At 34.3% G+C, this 21,232-nt stretch overlaps 1 protein-coding gene across 3 annotated transcripts in view; it reads left to right on the top strand.

The window, feature by feature from the left end:
* LOC149799095 (mitochondrial glutamate carrier 1-like) overlaps positions 1 to 21,232 on the top strand; it is a 60,865-nt gene that overhangs the window by 22,233 nt on the left and 17,400 nt on the right. For all 3 annotated transcript variants that reach the window (XM_089958082.1, XM_089958079.1, XM_089958081.1), the window contains exons 4-6: positions 6,107 to 6,162; positions 10,388 to 10,478; positions 15,195 to 15,313. In XM_089958082.1, the coding sequence (XP_089814208.1) occupies positions 6,107 to 6,162; positions 10,388 to 10,478; positions 15,195 to 15,313 (266 nt within the window). The remainder of the gene's footprint in view (positions 1 to 6,106; positions 6,163 to 10,387; positions 10,479 to 15,194; positions 15,314 to 21,232) is intronic.

Genomic DNA, 21,232 nt, shown 5'->3' with positions numbered 1-21,232 from the left:
ATGAAAACAGTTGCTTCATATTTTTTTAAAAAATAATTTCCATAACTACCCATATTTGATGGCACATCAGCATCGTTTGTCCAACATTAAAAGACCTATATCCTGGGATACTTTCTGTCAAATTTGAGCATATTCTGTTAAGAAATGTTTTTGTATTTAATAAAGGCAGTTATATTTTGTAGTGGATCGGCATTATTTTTTGTATACTCACTTCACAAGGCGTTCAGGCAAGGCTGTTTTCTGAATAAAGAAAGAAAGACTGTAATCTTTCTTGTCCATAGGCCATAAAGACAAAGGGAAGAAACTCATAACCATTACCTCCCCTTTGCTTTCTGGCAGATTTGTTCAGCCTCGTTTGAATGGATTTTGAGAAGAGTTAAAAAGTATTTTCTACTTTTAGTAACAGCAGCTATGATTGATGGCAGATCAGTTTGACCAATAGCCCCTCATGCCTTAATAATTTCTTTTGAATTTTGCTTAGTTTTTTGAGTGGGTTTGAAGTAGTTGTTTAATGGTTTTTGTGTTTTTAGCTCACCTGATCATAAGGATCAAGGGAGCTTATGGTATGGCCATGTGTCTGTCATGCATTTTTTGTGTGTCAATATTTGCTATTGTAAACTTATTTTAAAAACAACTAGACCAATTTTACCCAAATTTAGCACATAACATTGTGGTATATAGAGTCTTTTTGAATTTATACACTATCAAATATGAGTGCATTTTGAGTAGTCAGGTAAAGTTTTTTCATAATTATAGTAACTGGAACAGTATTTGATGTCAGATTGGTATATCGGATGGCAGATTGGAATTCTTTGTACAACTTCAAGAGGACTTCATACCAACATCCTTTTTGTCAAATTTGATTAAATTCTGTTAAGAATTTTTTGAAAAGTAGTTTTAAGGTTTCTGATCACCTGGCTGAAAGGCCAAATGAGTTTACGGTATGGCCCTGTGTTTGTCATTTGTAATTCGGCACGTATTTTTCATCATGTTCGCATGTCCATTTGTCAATAATTACTTGTTACCAAACTGGAGTCCATATTTCTGATCCAATTTCAATCAATCTTTTAATGTGGGTTTACATCATTGTAATCTTGAATGCGTTTGATAATGTATGAGATCCATTCTTTCGAATACATTCCCCAGTAACATTAAAATTAGGAATACCTCTCATCCAGCAATTCTAGAAATATGAACAATGTAATCTTTCATGTCTGTATTCCATAAAGACAAAGGGAAGAAACTCATAACCATGACCTCCCCTTTACTTCCACTACGTGGCACTGGTTTAAGGCATATTTTTTATCTGATTTTGATTAAACTTCAAATGTAGGCTATATTAATGAGATACCTTGCGCCTGATTGGCTTAACATGTTGCCTTTCTAGATCTAGAGCCTAAAGTTCGTGACCAATTTTCTGTAAAACTTGTTAAAAGGGTTTATATCATCTAGACCTCAATTATAAGCAAGAGAATATACACGTATTATTCCATTACCTTTAGAGGAAATGTTTATTAGGGCATACTGGAGTAAAACCAACATGATATAAAGGTTGGGAGATTGTTTATCAAAGTTGTATTTTTATAGTAATACATAAGCCTGACTTGTGAAATAGTAAACTGTTACGTTTTATGTGAGCCAGGTGAGAGATATTTGGCCTTTTTGGATCTCATTTATTTTTTTCTAACAATACTATAAGGCAAAGTTAGCTGATAGTATGTCCATGTGTTCATTGTGCATTGATTATCCATTGTGCATCAGACATCATGCAATATGTGTCCATCCATCAACAATTACTTGTTATCATTCTCATACAACTTTGTTTATCAGATTTGTATTATGGGTTTATGCTTTCAAAATCTCAAGCATGAGTGAGATGCTTTTAATGAGTGAAATCGATGCATCCTGTTGTACAAGTCACACAGGTAATGTAGGAATTTAGCACCAACTATTTCAGTAACAAGTGTATTTTTTTGGAATTTGAATCTACATACATTTAAGTGGCAAGTGTTCCCTTCATTTGGATTTGTAAACATCCATATTCCTTTAGAAGGTCATTATTTAGATGCCCCATTGAGGTTCATGCAGCAAAACAATTCCTTCTTTGGATTACCCGGTAGGTAAAGTTCGAGCTAAGCTTTGCTATTACCTTGATAGGACTAAACTACATACATGTTCATATATTTACATAGCAGGGGGACACAATTTATGTAAAAGAATTTTGGGGGTGGATGAAAAGGAGAGGGGAAATGGAATAAGCATTATTGGGATTTGTTGCGGGATTAGATTTTATTCACCATTGTTATAACAAGTGTTCAAGATCACAAGACTTAGTGCAAAAGAAGTTGCATCTGTAAAAAAGAAAATGGTTGTTACGGTACATGCTCTGCAGCTTATTTTTGTTTTTATTTTTACATATACTAGTATACAGTACAAGACAGCAAATATGGTCCTACTTGTAAAAATTTTATCGACAGCAATCAATATTATTATTCCTAATTGATGTATGTAGTAAGGCATATGAGTTTTCGTTTTTATTTTTAGGTAGGTCAGTTGTTATTGTACCGTTGACTTTCGGGTCATACAGCATACATCTTTGTGTGTGGATGGCTCATTTGTGAGTGCATCACCCTTCCACCAAAAGTATATCAGTGTCACCAATATTTCATGCTTCACTGACCTTGGATGTGGTTCAGTTTTCTTTTTTCTTGCACTGTTGGCTACTGGAACACCTTTCAACCTTTTTGCAACACCTTTCACCCAAAGTATGTCAGTGTCACCTGTGGTTAATGCATTAGTGACAGTTGCATTTTATCCCCTAGGGGTGCAAGATTGAGAGTCAAAACCCCCTTGGTGTCAGAGCTGAGAGTCTGACTGAGTAAAAGCAAACCTTGGTCACATTTTGGGGTCAGATTAAAAATTTGAGAGTCTCTGATGCACAAATGAGGGTAAAAGGAAACACTGCAATTGTTTTAGTTTTCAAAAGGAAGGCAGGTAGATCCCTGTGTTATGTAAATATATTTGCAGTTTTAAAATTTTGTTGACATAATAATAATAATATTTGGATTATTTAAATTATGCATTTCTCAATATTCAACATTTTTAATTGTTAAAGTGTTATTACATCTATGAGAACTATAAGATGTACATACTTTTGCTAGATTTTGGCTGCCAGTCATAAGTTGTACCTAACTTGATACAATAGAGGTCCATGGCAGATTGATTGTTTATTATTAGCATGTCCATACTTCACCATCTAAATTGATTGTTTTCTTGCTGTATGCTATATATTATACTGCCTTAACTTACCTGTGATATTATGTGCCAAATCTTATACTTCCTTAATTTACCTGTGATATGTGTTCCATATCTCATACTGCCTTAACTTACCTGTGATAATATGTGCCATATCTCATACTGTCTTAGCTTGTGATATTGTTTGCCATATCTTGTACTACCTTAACTTACCTGTGATACTGTGTGCCAGATCTTATACTGACATTACTTACCTTTGATATTATGTACTAAATCTTATACTGATATTACTTACCATCGTGTGCCATATCTCATAATGCCTTAACTTACCTGTGATAATGTGTAATTTAAAATCATCTACATTATATAAAAGTTTGCACCTTGAGATATAAAAATGAATTAGGTCACTTGTAACTTGTACACTGTATTAATATATTTTTCATACAACTTTCATGGCAAAGGCAATAAATAGCTTATTAAAGCTCTACTGACTAGAAATGTAGAGTTTAAGCAATAGTCATTGGTCCATCTTATTTTGTATGTTATAGCTATTCTACCTAAAATATTTTGAGGAAAATCCTGGAATTTGGTTACAGTCTTCCCAGAACTTATGATCATAGTCACTTATATAAATATAGATGGATTTTGACCAGATATTTCATTTTGTTGCATTTCAAGAACAAGTTGGTTGTCAGCACTCCAATATTAATTGCAAGGTCAAGGGTCTTGACTTTGGTCATTATCTCTCATAGCTTGTGAGAATGATGACAGAGATATATGAGTGAATATTTATCAGACAGGTTTGTGGATACATCCGAGATATATGAGTGGATATTTGTCAGACAGCTTTGTGGATACATCTGAGATATATGAGTGGATATTTATCAGACAGGTTTGTGAATACATCAGAAAAAAACATTGAGTGCCAGTTCAGTGGTCATAACATAAGTTCCTCAATACAGCAATTTAATTTTGTTTTATAAATTTGATGTTAGCCAAACTCACAGTATGAGTATATACTGATTGTATCTGAGATCAGATGAATGATATTACAGCTGTGACATCAAGTTCAGGGTTAACTTAGGCCATGACATCAAGTTCAGGGTCAACTTAGGCCATGACATCAAGTTAAGGTCAACCAAGGTGATGATGTCAAGTTCAGGGTCATCTTAGGCCATGACATCAAATTAAAGGTCAACTTAGACCATGATATCAAGTTCAGGATCAACTTAGGCCATGATATCAACTTCAGGGTCAACTTAGGTCATGATGTCAAGTTCAGGGTCAACTTAGGCCATGACTTCAAGTTCAGGGTCAACTTAGGCCATGATGTGAAGTTCAGGGTCAACTTAGGCCATAATGTCAAGTTCAGGGTCAGCTTATACCATTATGTCTAGTTCAGGATCAACTTAGGCCATGATGTCAAGTTCAGAATCAACACAGGCCATAACATCAAGTTCAGTGTCAACTTAGGCCATGACATCAAGTTCAGGGTCAACTTAGGCCATAACATCAAGTTCAGGGTCAGCTTATACGATGATGTCTAGTTCAGGATCAACTTAGGCATGATGTCAAGTTCAGAATCAACACAGGCCATGACATCAAGTTCAGTGTCAACTTAGGCCATTTCATCATGTTCCGGGTCAACTGAGGCCATAACATCAAGTTCAGTGTCGGCTTATACCATGATGTCTAGTTCAGGATCAACTTAGGCCATGATGTCAAGTTCAGAATCAACACAGGCCATGACATCAAGTTCAGTGTCAACTTAGGCCATTTCATCATGTTCCGGGTCAACTTAGGCCATAACATCAAGTTCAGGGTCAGCTTATACCATTATGTCTAGTTCAGGATCAACTTAGGCCATGATGTCAAGTTCAAAATCAACACAGGCCATAACATCAAGTTCAGTGTCAACTTAGGCAATGACATCAAGTTCAGGGTCAACTTAGGCCATGATAGAGATCTTAGTTTTTTGTGAACACTCAAAACAAAGAAGAAATATCTTTTTACCAAATTTGTTATGTTCAAGTTTCTTTAGAATATCTGATGGAATCAGTACTCATCTATTAAAAAGTATGGAATGAAGGAAGAAAAGAAATTTCTAATGGATTGCTAAAAAAAGTTAGGCAGTAGATGGACTCCTGTTTATGACTGTACTTGGATAGTAATGATAGTCATCACCATCTCACACCAGAACTAAACAAACATTGTTGCAACTTAAGTGGCCCCACTCTCCAATGCCTCTCTTTCATAAAAGGCCCATATAACAAGGAACTGCTTAGACTGCTTTAAGTTTGTCAAGGACATTGAGACATCTTAATGGTAAGATGGAGTTATACCATATACACAAGTGGTAAAAAGATATTTGAGATAAAGCTAGTTTCATAAATCTGGAACTGAGATAATTAGGCTATTGAGATATCAGAATATTTACTGCACAAAGCCTTTAGTAAGATTTGAATTCTAATGGACATAAATATTCAGATTGAAATATTTTTTTTCCACTTAGGCGCCTCAAGTATGTGGTTTGGATGAGAATCAGTAAAGGAGTGGGGGTGTACGTCTGCTACATGTTTATATGTTTGTACTGTAATGTGTGTGTTTGTCTGTGTGTGTGTGTAATTGTCTGTCTCTGTGTGTGTGTGTGTGTGTGTGTGTGTGCACACGCTTGCATGCGTGTGAGAAAGAGAGTGGAGACTATCTACCTTGCCATAAGTACACGATGGGTGAAGTGATTGTTTATAATTAGTAACAAGTGCACATTTAGTTAATGCACCAGTGAAGCAAATCTTTGTCAAAATTTCTTCTAATATAGAATGATCAAAGATTTATTTCATTTTCTCTGCAGACCTGACTGTGCAGTAAAAACATTCAGAAATGAAGGGTTCTTTGGAATGTACAGAGGTAAGAGCTGGTCTTTTTAGACAACCTGGTACTTGATCATAATACTTTGGGAAAGCAATTTTTGGGAAGGCTTTACCTGTAATAACGGAGTCACAATGACTTAGCGGTTTAAGCATGCCAGACTCAAGACCCAAAGGGTTGGGTTCAATCCCACTAGCCGATCATCCTGGGTCGGCTACCATGGTATGTCCTTGTGCAAGGTAATTTACTCCAGTTGCCTTGGCAATAAGTAACATTCTTTTGTTGCTGTGCTATAAAACACCAAATCAACAACAACAACCTATAATAACCATTAGCACATCACATGATAAATTCCCAAGCTCTGATTGACTAATTCCATGGATTTGTATTAGGACAGTGCACATGACCTTTTGACTCTAGGATACTGTGTTTGGCTAAGGGCATTGCTCTTGTATTGGGCACTGTTACCATGTGCTGACATCAAGTGACATCAGATTACGTCATGTGAAATAGTGTACAAAATCTATTATTGACCTCTCCCTTATGAACTGTTTCTCATTCAGTGTTGCTTGGTAGGGTATAGTACCCAAAACCAAATACTATTTGAGAATGATTCCTTGAGGGAAGACAGTAATAGAATATTAATCCCAAAGAATTTAATATAAAAGGTATATTGCATCTTTTAGCTGGATACTGAAGTTTTCAGATATTTTTCCAAAGTATACCATTGTATCCTCTAATGGAACATTATGGGATAGATTATTTTCCATGGTATCCTATTGTCTGATCTAATGGAACATTATGGGATGTATTATTTTCCAAGGTATAATGTTGTCTGATCAAATGGAACACACATTATGGGATAGATCATTTTCCAAGGTATAATGTTGTCTGATCTAATAGAACATTATGGGATAGATTAATTTCCAAGGTATAAGAATGTCTAGCTAATAGAACATTATGGGATAGATTATTTAGAAAGTTATAATATTGTCTATCTAATAGAGCATAATGGGATTGATTATTTTCCAAGGTGAGATATTGTCTGATAGAATGGAACATGATAGGATGATTATTTTTCAAGGTTATGCACGGTATAATATTGTCTGTCTAATAAATATTATGGGATGGACTATTTTACAAGGTATAATATTGTCTGATCTAATGGAACATGATAGGATAGACTGGATAAAACTGTTAGTACATACTTTGTTGTCATCCAGATTATATAAATACTGAATCAGCATTTGAAAAAGTGGCTGTTAAGAGATTTAAATTAGAAAAGAAGAAATAAATAAGAATTTTTGTTTGTTTATGGTACCACTGGACTAAATTCATTTTCCAACAGCCACCTTTATTATATGACTTTAAAAGTTTGCTGTTTTCTGATTGGTTAACTTGTCACACACTGTCTTTTCCAGTAGTATATTAACTGGAGTAGGGGGTGCACAGGGCTGTTACCCTGGGTGCCAGAGGTCTTGGTGCCAAAACCACAGGCTCCAGAGGTCGTTGGGTGCCAAAACCCCTTTGGGCAATATTTGTTGCCCGGGCACCAGTTACCCTTAGTAAACCACTGGTCTTTGCTAAAACTTTATAGTTCCCTTCCATGTGCATGTGAGGGGTTATAAGATTGTATTGGGTCATGTGACATCTTATTGCTAATGTAGCAAGTTGGAGTATGTAATTTTTCTAGAGTTTACATCATACGTTACTAATCATTGACCAATATATATTTTTCCTCTGTCCATCTGTTCATTTAGCCACCTTGGTTTACTCCATTTTGTCTGTCTGAATTTTTATTTTAAATCAAAGTCATAGACTACAGTTAAGAAAGAAACATTAAACAAATATTTCCAAAAGTTTACTGTTTACTTTATATTTTTAAAAATTGAATTTATATGTCTGACTGTTTTACATAATGAACTATAAGGCGATCTATTGTTGCATGAGGTGCAGGGAGGAGGGGGCACGACTTTTAATTATTGTGGACCTAATGTTAGTGGGAAGCAAGACAAAGCAGTTACTTTTGGTTAAGATTTTCTTTGATTATATTTTGCTATAAGGTTTTTAATTTGCTTTTATTTCCTAAAGCATATAGTAGCTTTCTACTTTGAATCGATCATTATGAAGCTAAAACAATTCTTTCTACATTATGTTCATTCAACTTTGTCCATATTTTATGTTTGATCAGTATCACTTTAAAAAATGTAAAAACCTATTATAGAAGAGTGCTCTTTGGCAGACTTAAAACTCTGCTGTTTAGTAATGACAGCCAAATGGCAAATTTGCATAATTTGTAAGACTGACAGCTCTTAATGCCAGGCTGCTCTTTTCAAGGTTTTAGATCATTCTGGCATTAGGGCCTTTCAGTTTTAGACAAATGTTGCTGATGTGCCATCAGAATGTTTGATAATATGTACGAAATATTAGAGGACCCTTGAACAGTTGTTTTGATAACATATTGAATGAACAGCATGGGAAGAAATGTTCACAGAAATCATCCTTATGACCCAGATTTCTTGACCAACTGCACTTAGCATTAGGCTTTTAGGCAGATGTTGGGAAGGTGAACATTGTCAGACCCACTTTAGTGTCTTGTTTCTTTAAGTCAGGTTTCCCATATGGCAACCATATGAGGCTCCAATTCTTTATTATATATCATGTAGATATGAGATCTAAGTGCAATATTTTAGAATGCAAAGGAGGTTGCTTCCACACAACTTAAGTTTTGAAACAACATTGATTTATCAAACTTTTCATGTCCACTTGGCCCAGTATAAGCTGTAGAGATATTTAACTTGGATATTGCACTCTAATTGGTGAACTGAAAACTAGTCACCATCTTCATTATTTCATCGTGGTTTTTCATGTATACAATTTATAGTGTTCATATACCAAATATAGAAGCAAAATGTATGCTTCTTATTGACAGTCAGTGTACTAATATATTGTATTGAAATTTATTTTGGTTGTATTTAGGAGAGGGGATGTATGTTCTCAAACCTGACTAGAGATAAAAGTGCTGTTAGCGATTTCAGTTGAGAAATTAAGGCTCCATCAAGTTTTTTTTCAAGTACTCAGATCCTAAATTTGTAATCCATTGCAGTAGTATATACAGAATGTGTGTTAAAATCACATCATGTGAACTGGATAATTGGCATTCATTATGTATTTGTCATTCATTTGTTATGAGTATTGTTATCAAATATGATTGTAGTTCTATTCCTTCTATATTTACATAACCTTTTCACATTGTAACCTATGAAAGTAGTGCAGATTATCTTGACTCTGTGGTGTTAAACTAAGTAATAGAAAAGAGTGAATACCAAGAAATTCTGTAAAATTCAACGGATAATTTATTTACCTAGAATACAAAGTGGAAATAAAAGAAAAACATTCATTTTGCAAATTATATCCCAAATAGTCCAAAAGGTTCTATCACCTGTCCTGATGAACAAAGTTCTAATTACATTGGTGTCCAAAATAAGATCCAGTGCTGAAGATGTTGATGTGCTGGTAGTTCTGAATATACTAATGTACCAGTGGCTTGAAGTGTGATGATGTGCTAACCATCTTCCAACTAATTATATAATCCAAGATATGCTTGTCTAAATTTACTATAATTCCAAATTAATGTTTCTATCCAAGAATATTATTGAGCACTTTGTAAATCCAGAAAATAATAATTTGAATAAATACTTCCACCCAATCAAAAACTGAGCACAACAATGTAAATGATTCTACTTCTGATATTATTGCTAGAATGAATCATTTTTCAAGTAAACAAAATAATATAAAAAACTATGACGCAGTAGTAGAGCCAGGATAAGGGTCAAAAGTTCATTTCTAGAAAATTCAAAGTTGTATACAGACAAAATCCATTACAGAAATTTTAATAAAGAACATGTGAAACATTAGGTACAACAGGTTTATTTAGGAGGAATGCCAATGTCTTAGATCCAGATCTAAACAAACATGTTTACCTTTATTGATAATGATTCTAATATTTAACCAATACTCCTAGAGAAATATTGACAATATAATTTTTGTTTATAAAATGAAAGTTACTGGTCAGGTACACAGCTAATCTGCTTTTGGACATGGTCAAGTCCAAAATACAATTATACATAACATATAATCATGGAGGAAAAAAACTAATACATAATACAAAGTAAATATACATAACCACGTCATATTGTGTTTTTCATATAAAAGATCTTTTCTAACTGATTTTATACCCACAATATATATGTTTTTCATGCAGGATCAGCAGTCAACCTGTTGCTGATAACGCCAGAGAAGGCTATTAAGTTGGTGGGCAATGATTTCTTCAGACATGTCTTAAGAAATGAAAAGTAAGTTATAAAATCAGATTTTGTTTGAGACAAATTTACAATGCTCCCTTGCTTCATTGAAATTAATGCCCCCACTTTTTGTTAGAGAAATGGTGGATGTTAAACTGTGTCCTTTATATCTATCATTTCATTCTTCCATCAGTACATTTGCTCCACTTTTGTTTCTGCACAAAAACTGTTAAACTGTCAGATTTTTATTTTAGATGAAGCCTTATATTGATGTAATCTCAAAGGAGCTTGATTTATAACATCTGAGACATTTTAATAAAATATTTAGTAAAGATTGTTTATTATGTACTTGGATACAATGTTTTCTCTGTAGAACATTTGAATTTAATTTCTTCAGGCAAATTCCTAATTACTGCATATTCCATAGGCTTTTATTAAATAACATTTCTATGTTGCAATGTTTAATTCGTTTCAGTGTTTGATTTGTGTGGTCTGCCGAAGAAAATTTGGTCAACGAAAGCCATATAAACAATGGCAATTGTTTAAATGACAAAGGTGTAAAACTAAAGGCACATAGTAACAAAAGCATGATAATCACACATCATTCATAATCAGTAAATAACAAAGGCCTGACAAAAGCACCAGGTAACAATGGCATGATAATTTCACCTCATTTAGATTTGGTACTTTAGAATCAGAGGTTGCTGACTGAGTGCAACTAAAACATACAAACAGATGGGGTATCTTTTTGAGTAAATAATTGAGTAATATCCTATCATTCTATACATGTATGTTGACTTACTGAATACAGAAGTAATAAGACTGAAAATTCACTGGTTATAAAAATGCAAAGAAATATTTCTTTAGACAAAAAGGCTTCAAGTAATACAAGGCATACACATGTTAGCAGGGCATTCATTAAAGGATTTGTCATTTTTGTTTCTGTTGTCACTTTCAACGATTTGAACTTTTTGGTGTAATCATGAAAAGATCACAAGTGTACCTGTTTCTTCATCAGACAGTGAGAATGTTGATTTCTCAGATTATGTTAATCCTGATTGTCACAACTGTGATATCAACAATTGAGGATATTGTTTGTGAAATTTACCCCGTAAGCAACTGATGTTTCTGTTTCTAGAAGTAATGAGGGTGAGAATGATTTAGTACCAGCCATTGTACCTGAAGCCAGAGAGGTTCTAGTTAGCATTGTTGACATTTGACTGTACCGTCAAACTCGGTGCGATACACCTGATATTCTTTAAGAGCATGCAGTTGAAAAAAATGACAACAAAAACATTGCAGATTAATTATTTTAGAACAAGTAGATAATTATTGACAACTTCTTTCAATCCAGTTAAAATAATGGACTACTTTGCTTGTTTTTAATTTACTGAACAAAGATGTTATCAAGTAAAATTAATTGTTATGACTCACTGGCTGTACATGTTCATTTTGTTGACACTATCATGGGATGGTAGAACTTGTTGGTTTATCTTATTTTTCATGATTACATGTATTTAAACAAGTGTATGTTGTTTTAATATTTTATTGTGATACATATGATTTCTGACAGTAATATTAAATGTTTACATGTGCATGCATCAGTCATTGACATGGTCAAGTACATACAAATTTTGAAACATGAGCAATAAATTTGGATATAACATTTCTCAGTTATAACATTCTAAAAATCACAGCCAGCTGTACAAAAATTATAAACAATATTTACTGTATTTATATGCTCCATAGATTGGGACATCTAGCTGTTGGGATTACCATTAGCAGATGTTTGGGTATGTCTTTGGACAGCATTGATGAAAGTCTTTTCCTGAAATTAATCTTACTAACCACTTGTACAATTCACTTCATATTTTGAATGTAATATCGCACATTCTCCTTCTCTCACTACCACTCTCGCTCTGGGATCTACCCCTTTTTGGCCAGGATGTTGCAAAGTCAAGAAATAAAATTTAGACATTTTTTGGTTGCAATTTTCAGGATCAAGATTTTTCATGCTAAGTAATTTCATACCAAATTCACTTCATATTTGGAATTCATTGTCATATACTCCTTCTATTAGTGCCACTCCTGCCCCTGCTTTCTGCACATGGATGGAGCCGGGTGGTAACGAATTACAAGGGTTACACAATGTGGCTCAAATCTTTTGTTACATTTTTTCCAATTCTTGAACTCTGTAATCCCTTTCCTAATACAGTGTGACCCCGCTACAGCGCGCTCCGTTATAATGCGAATTTGGATATAACGCGGTCATGGCGTGGCTCCCGAAAATTCATATGCATGTATTTTTCTTGTGCAAAAAAAAATTCTTAAAAAGTACGAAAAAAACTTAAAAATTTGCTTAGCATTTTGGGGAAGAGATCGCGTATGAATAATGCAAGACAATCGTGGCTTGGCTCTTGAAATTATATATGTATTTTTCTTGTACACAAAAAAGTATTTTTCTCATACACGAAAAAGTATTTTTTGTTCTTAAAAGTAAGAAGAAGAAAAAACGCATAAAGAGTTTATTCTGGGATTGCGTAGGTCTTTGCCAATATCGCAAACTTGGATTATTTTTCCTTATTGCCTGCAAAACATACCATGTGGCTTTTTTTATTTGTTGGTGACATTGTTGGCTGTTTAAACTTTTATATACAACCATTGGTTTGGAGTGCATAAATTCAGAAGCCCCATGAAAGGAAGCCGCAAACTGGATATAAAATGCACTGAAATTTGTCTATTGTTACATAAACAAATTCTTTGTCCATACTAACAAACCATCTAAACAGTGCATTTTATATCATAATCCACTTATCCTGACATCTAGCATGAGTTATGTATGTTGTGAAATATCTGCTTTTTTGTTGTTGACATTTCTGGTAACGGAGATCAACCGGACAAGGCATTGTCTCGTAATCTATCTTTCATTGGATTTTCGGCCGCTCACTAGTAATTAATATATTTACAAAGACTGGCATTTGTATGTGGATGGAAAGTAAATTCCTCTTCGTTTCACTCAGAATTAAATCCTTCAGAACGCTCACTTTTACTGTAATAATCCCTGTCATCAGAACACCTGCGTCTCTATCGTCCGTTGACCCTTTGTTAATTTAAAGACGCATGCGTGGAAGGCAGCATTACGCTGCTATCACAAATGTATAAAAAAAATAAAAAAATAAAATAAAATAAAAAAAATACGTCTTACTTATTGGTTTATTCAGTAGGCATGGAGGGACAGTAACTAGAATAGTCTAAACGATTGCCAATTCCTTTTTAAAATTGTACCCAGATAAAATAGTTTGCTGAAATTACAAAGGAAACATTAAATTTGAAGCACCGACTGTTATGAAAACGTACTCAGCAAATGGAAAAAATACGTCTCAATCATGCAATACAATTATTTGATGTTGCTGCCACAATAACAAATGGGCATTCGTTTGGTTCTCCAAAGCTGTCCTTTAGCGGCGACTTCAAAAGCGCATGCACCCTTCATCAAAGAAAACCGACTACAATCTTTCAATAACAGCAAAGAACTTTTCTTCAAAGGAAGTCAGTACCACACTAAAATAAAAGTAATGGAATCTGATGGAGTTTTGCATTTTCCAACGTGACTGGAACACGTTAACTGTGCTGTGAAAGTTTACTTTTTGTAGGGAAAAAGTAACGGCGGCTTAAAACGCAAACTAACTTTTACTGACTTGGAGCATACTTTAAAATAAATGTGCTTTGTCATTCGTTACGTGATTGTGCTATGTTTTTCCACTGAATTCAAACCAATATGACCTGTAGCAAAATTAGTGAATATTTTAAAGCTGTGTGTGCATATTTTCGATGGAATCACTTGTATTGTGGATTAATGTATATGACGAAGTTCGCAGGTGAGTACATGGTGTTGATACTCTATTCATGCTATGCATTAGACATTTATGTATAAACAGGATTCACGTATATGTACCAATTCATGGTTCTCTAAATAAAGTAAACTATTATATTATGTCTTCTCTGTTTTCACTACAGGTGTATTTCTCATTTAATATGCATCAATTCAAGATGGTAACTGTGCCGACGAAGCACGTATTTTACCGCCCACATTTTTTACTGCCCCCCCCCCATTTTTGTTTGTTGGGGGGGTACATTTTCTTCAGCTAACTGACTTGGTTGCATATAACACGGTTCGATATTTTACGCGGTCGGTTTTTATGGCACCCAATTACCGTGTTCTAGCAGGGCCACACTGTATTTGGAATGTACTATCAGCAAATACACCTCTTCCCTCAGTACCACTCCAGCTCACTTTTTTTCCCCTTAGTGGGGCTAGGGAGTGAAGAATTTTTTATTAATGGAGACAACATTTGGTTAAAACTTTTTGTTTGCTGCTTCGTAACGAACAATGCATTGATCTTCTTTAATTTAATGTCCAAAAATAAAATTACTGACCACAAATTAATGTCAAAAATAAAATTACTGACCACAAATTAATATAAAAAATTAAATTATTGACCACAAATTAAGGTCAAAAATAAAATTACTGACCACAACTGTTCACAAACTTGAGATACATTAAAAAAAGTGTTGAAAAAAAATAAATTAATGTTTCTGAAAATTTATGGCCAAGATAGTGTTACTACTTTTCAGATTTTGTGTATATATATATATATATATATCAACAGACACACACACACCTTTTAATTTAGTCTCCACTGTGTATATATTATCTTAATGTTTTGTACATTTTATCTTGATGTTCTATTTTTCTTTCCTCTGCAGTAACACATTAACTCTCCCAAGAGAAATGATGTCTGGGGCTGGGGCTGGTATGTGTCAAATCATCATCACCACACCTATGGAATTATTGAAAATTCAGCTCCAAGATCAAGGCAGAAGTGGTGAGATTAGTTTGTTACCATATCAGCTGAAACCTGAATGCAAACATAAAAAAACGTTTAATTTCCAAGGGATTTTAGCCAGGTGTTTGACTGTACAATTGTCTGTCATCCATGCATCCATTAGAACACATGTATTATCACTGCTCCTTCGAAACTGCACGGATGATTGCCGTGAAACTTTACATGCACATTCATCAAGTGCCTTGGTTGGTCCTAAAAGGAAATGTTACTGCTTGAACATCCAGTATGGCTGCCACAGGCACCATCTTAAAAATCTTGTTATTGCTTCTGTTTTTTAATGGATGGTCATATCAACATGCGTTTTTCAATAAAAGACTTCCAATGATGTCTAGTTGGTCCAGAATGAAATTAGTTGCAATTTGACATCTAATAAAGTTGCCACATCATTAATCTTCAAAATCTTTGCAGGGTTCCCACACTATTGAGAAATTGGGAAAAAATTCGGCAGAAATGGTAACTTTTTTTCCAGACTGTGAAAAGTCCTTGAATTTTGCAAATATTGACGAAAGTCAGGAAAATCCTAGGATTTTTTTTCCACAACTTGACACACGAAACAATTACGTAATTGAGTCATAACTGAACTGATCATGAGTTAAATTTATCGAGTTCTAACCAGAATATTAGAAGGTTGCAGTATGGATCATTTGGGTGCTTGCCAGAAATATATTGAGACAATCCAAATGCTCAGTGAATTAGATTCATCTAGTAGATGTTTTGTTTCAAAGCTCGATATCCTTACTTTTTTTATTTTTATGGAAGGTATGAAAACCAGTCTGGCATCACAAGAGGCCAACATGGTGGCTTTAAAGCATAACTGCTTAGCAGATGGCTAGCAAACTTAAACGTTAAATCGATTTATACCTGCATGAAATCGATAAGAAAATTATTTATTTTCTACAAAATTGTGAGTATAAAAATCATTATGTCTTTAATCTGTTGAGTTCTTAGCTGATATCATTCACAAAAGAGAGAACGTGTTGAGCTGATGTCATTCACAAGGAGAGAGATAGAGAGAGAGGGTGCTTTAACTATCATTCACAAAGAGAGAGAGGGTGCTTTGCTGATATCATTCACAGAGAGAGAGAAAGATGGTTGTTAGCTGATATCATTTACAAAGAGAGAGAGAGAGAGAGAGAGTGCTTAGCTGATATCATTCACAAAGAGAGAGATAGTGCTTTGCTGATATCATTCACAGAGAGAGAGAAAGATGGTTGTTAGCTGATATCATTTACAAAGAGAGAGAGAGAGTGCTTAGCTGATATCATTCACAAAGAGAGAGAGAGAGTGCTTAGCTGATATCATTCACAAAGGAAGAGAGTGCTTAGCTGATATCTTTCACAAAAGAGTGAGTGCTTAGCTGATATTATTCACAAAGAGGGAGAGAGAGAGGGGTGTGTGTGTGCTTTAGCTGATAACATTCACTAAAGAGTGATTGCTTAGATAATATCATTCACTAAAGAGTGAGTGCTTAGCTGATATCATTCACTAAAGAGTGAGTGCTTAGCTGATATTCACTAAAGAGTGAGTGCTTAGCTGATATCATTCACTAAAGAGAGAGAGTGCTTAGCAGATATCATTCACAAAGAGAGAGAGTGATTAGCTGATATTCACAAAGGGAGAGAGTGCTTAACTGATATTCACAAAGTAAGAGAGTGCTTAGCTGATATCTTTCACAAAAGAGTGAGTGCTTAGCTGATATCATTCACAAAGAGAGATAGAGCTTGAAAGCTTGAGCTTAGCTGATATTCATAAAGAGGGATTAGGGGAGTTGTATTAATAATAACGAAATAAATAAAAATAGTAAGATATGTCATTGGTAAAAATAGAAACTACCATTTCAGATATCAGTGAGACACACTGCCTTGCTGCATCACGAGTATACTTATACACCAAACATTTTTTCAGCAATTTCATGTGTCTGTGTAATGGTCAGTGTGAGTATGGATGGCTGTGACAGGGTTGTAGTGGTGTCTGTTGATGTGTCTTGTTTTCCTGTCATTGTTTTTTGCTAATTCTTCCTCTGATATCTTTAAGTTTTTCTCCATTTTACTTCTGATTCTTTGTGATATGGTATCTTGCTTGTTCCTTAATATCATCCTATCTTAACTGCTTCTGTGTTGGTCTTCTGTTGTGTGTTCAGGAACTGGATTAGTGATGTTGCCCTCTCATAAGAAAACTTCTGCTGGTGCCAGGGCATGCTTTGGTATTATATAAGAGAAAAAGAGATATATTCCTATTTTATTATATGCTCATTTTTTTTTCCATTAACTTTATATTGTCAGAATTGTGCAATATTACCTGTTATTGAACCCATGTGCAAATACACATATTGCATTCACGTGCATAAAGGAACTACTTTCTGTTGTAAACAAACAATGGATGCAGACACCAGCACTTTTGATTTGTAAAAACATCATGTACACTCGCATAGAAGGCGCTTTATGTTGTGGTTGTTTAAATTTGTTTCTGAATGAACTAAAGCAGATGTTTCGTGGACTGCCACATACCAGCTGCGTTGGCACATTCCGTGTTAACTTTGTTGATACAGTGTTTCGGATTTAGGCTAGCTATACAACAGATGCAAAAAAGGGTCCTTACAAATAACATACAAGTGACAACTTATATTCTGTCTTCTTTAGCTACTGATAAGAATAGCAAAAAAATACACTTACAGTTTTAGATCCTCAATTTCCTCAAAATGTACTTTCTTAGTTCTGCAGATCTGAGTAACATGAGCCATTTCATAGGTTCTCAATCTTGATTATACATTTCGAAATTGTACTGTAATTTTGAACATAAGTGCAGTTACATCCTCCTTACTGCACTCGAAATGAAATAAGCATTAAATTCCATTGCGTCGTTTTGATAATTGCAATTGAAAGACTTCATATTTTTCCCACATTATGATTTCAAACGTTCAGTGACAGAAACAGAAACACATTTGCAGATGTCAACATGCTTCTCCCTCACTTCTTCAGTCCGATGTATTTCATGTGGAATTGTCACATATAAATTCAGTCCATAATCATTTTGTAGAATCGAAAAAAATACCAAAATCTATTCATTCCAGATCAAATGGAAAAGTTGTTGCAATGTGCATTCATTCACAATATGACTCCAAATTTAAATTTTAACTAGACACACCATTTTCTTTCGAAAGTTATGTCGAGCGCACAATTAAATTCAGATTTATCTGGGCGGTGTTATATGCGCAGTAATAATGTTGTTGTGTAATGACGAATCTGCGCCTGTGTATTTAGTTTGGAATATGGCATACATTCAGTTACTTTGTTTCTTGTAGTGTATTTTGTTAATATAATAAAGCATTAGGTAGAATTAAAAAAATAGCATATAATAAAAAGGTTACTGCATTTGTAGGGGAAAATATGAACTCGTTTTGTCGGATGAATATACTGCACTCCCAAGGTCGTGCAGTATTTCCATTCGAAAAACTCGTTCATATTTTCCCAAAGCAGCCAACCCAGCATCAAGGGGCACATGGGGGCTGGGAGGATACATATATATATTGATGTTGTGATCTTTTGCCCATTATATGAGCCCCATAAAGATGTGTGTTTTGTGCCCATATAGAAGAAGAAGGACTGGTTCATTTTCTCTGCCCCCCTCCCCGATGCAAAACAAAGAAAGTGATACTCAAAGTACTGGCGAAAACTGGCAGAATTATACCTCTCAGTCTCTGACACATTGACATCAGATATGGCCTTCTCTTTATAAATCTTGTGAATCTGTCTCAGTCAATGACCAATTTGTATTTCTCTTCCAATTATGAATGACCGCTCTGGTGGCCTAGTGGTTAGAGCGTCTGCCTCAGATGTGGGTGGTTGTGGGTTTGATCCCCGGCCAAGTCATACCAAAGACTTACAGAAATGTTACTAACAGCTGCCTTGCTTGGTGCTCAGTATTAAGAGGTCAGTGTTAGGATTGGTTGGCCTGGTGTCAGGATAATATGACTGGGTGAGACATCATGCTACATGTCTGTGGCATGATGTCCCAGTACTAGACATCACTATAAACTACCGCATTGCAGACATCGTAGCGATATGTCTGAAAAATTGTTAAAGCTACGTTAAAAATCCAAATCACATCACATCACATCCAATTAAGAATAGCATGGTTTGTGGCAATATTGGTTTATCTTCTCTCATGAATATTCATATCTATAATCACCATTTTCTTTCATTCTATTTGCTATTTGGTTCTCCTCTCCTTGATTCAGCAATATTTCTAAATGCAATATTTCCGGGTCTATATTTCCCAGCACTCTGGCGCTAAGTGTTTGTGTTGCCACAAAGTGTTTGTGTTGGCACTAAGTGTTTGTGTTGGCATTTGAAACTCTTGAGATGCTATTTTTACTGCCATTCCGTCTTTTGCTTCCAAGTATGTATTAGTAAAACTATACAGCCTGTATTGTGTCTTTGTAAAATGAAGGTTTTTTAACTAAAATACAAAATAAAAATAAAGTTAAAACTGGCCATAATATTTCATTATTTCAGATATGTTAGCTGGTTAGAAATGAGAACTAATTTCATCTCTATCCTGTTCTCATTTTATTGCATTCAGAGGCATATTCAATACAATAAGACATGAATAAATAATAAAATATTGATGATGGAAATAATGAAAACATTGATCATGGAAGTATAAAATATAATCAATTAAATATGGTTCATTTCCTAAAGGATATTCCATGTTATACTATTAAAAGGATATTTCTAATTATCCAGTTTAATAACCCACAAATAATGAATGACTTACTGAATATAATTTTCCATTGAAACATTTCTGTTGTTGTATAAGAAACACATGTAATTATAACCAGTTGTTTGCTTTGACTTTGCCATTGTATAAATTCCTGAAGTAAGCTTTGATAAAATAAATAATTAAAATATTAATGATGGAAATATAAAAATAAAAACAAAATTAAACAAATATGGTAGTTCAAGGCTATACCATAAGAAAGATATTTTTTTCCAATTTAATAATACTCAGACAGAAAAGTCCATATGGAATATAGTTTTCCATTGGAATATTTCTGATGTATATGAAACTCACATGATTATGACCAATTATTTGCACTGACTTTGCCATTGTAAAAATTCCAAAGGTGGGTTTACTGTTCATGAAATGTAAAGAAACTCAATGTGTGATCAGCATACCTAACTTTAACATATAATACATATGGAATGTCATCATTTACATCCTCACTGTGTGGGACAGGTGCACCTAAATTGATTGAATAACTGACTGGGATATCCCTGCCAAAACGCTCTTTTAACATACTTTTATGACAAAGTTGTTTCAGTGTTTGCCTCCCAGGAGTGTCAGTATATAATTTAAAGGCATGCACAAAAGAGCTAGAACTCTTATCACCAGGCACCAGGTTGAAATCTTCTTTCCTATATATGTCAGTCACACCAATATTTCATTTTTGAGTCGAGTGACGATTAATTCTTGCTACATCACAAGTCTTTGAAAACTTACATTTGAAATCAGAGACATAGTCAAAATGATTAGTCTTGGAATCTTCATTTGAAAGAAGTTTCTCTTTTGAAGACTTCAATGGTCCTTGGATAGCATGTCCAAAAACCAGTTCAAAAAGACTAAAACCCAATGATTCTTGAGCTGATTCCGTAACATCAATGAATACCCTCGTCCAAAACCTTTCTGTATAAAAGCAACAGGACCAATAATCGTGTTCTTTTGAGTTTGATGAAATCTTTCCAAAGCTTCTTTACTTTGAGGGTGATAGAAGATTTCAGCTGTTGGATACCTAATTCATGCATAACTTGTTGGAAAATTCCAGACATAAAATTTGACCCTTGATCAAATTGGACAGATTTGGGAAGGCCAACAAGTGTAAATAACATTATAAAGCTT

The sequence above is a fragment of the Sinohyriopsis cumingii genome, chromosome 5, assembly GCF_028554795.1.
Source record: "Sinohyriopsis cumingii isolate HCF-2022 chromosome 5, ASM2855479v2, whole genome shotgun sequence".
NCBI classification, from domain to species: Eukaryota; Metazoa; Mollusca; class Bivalvia; order Unionida; family Unionidae; genus Sinohyriopsis; species Sinohyriopsis cumingii.
This window is presented reverse-complemented; position numbering and strand designations above follow the sequence as displayed.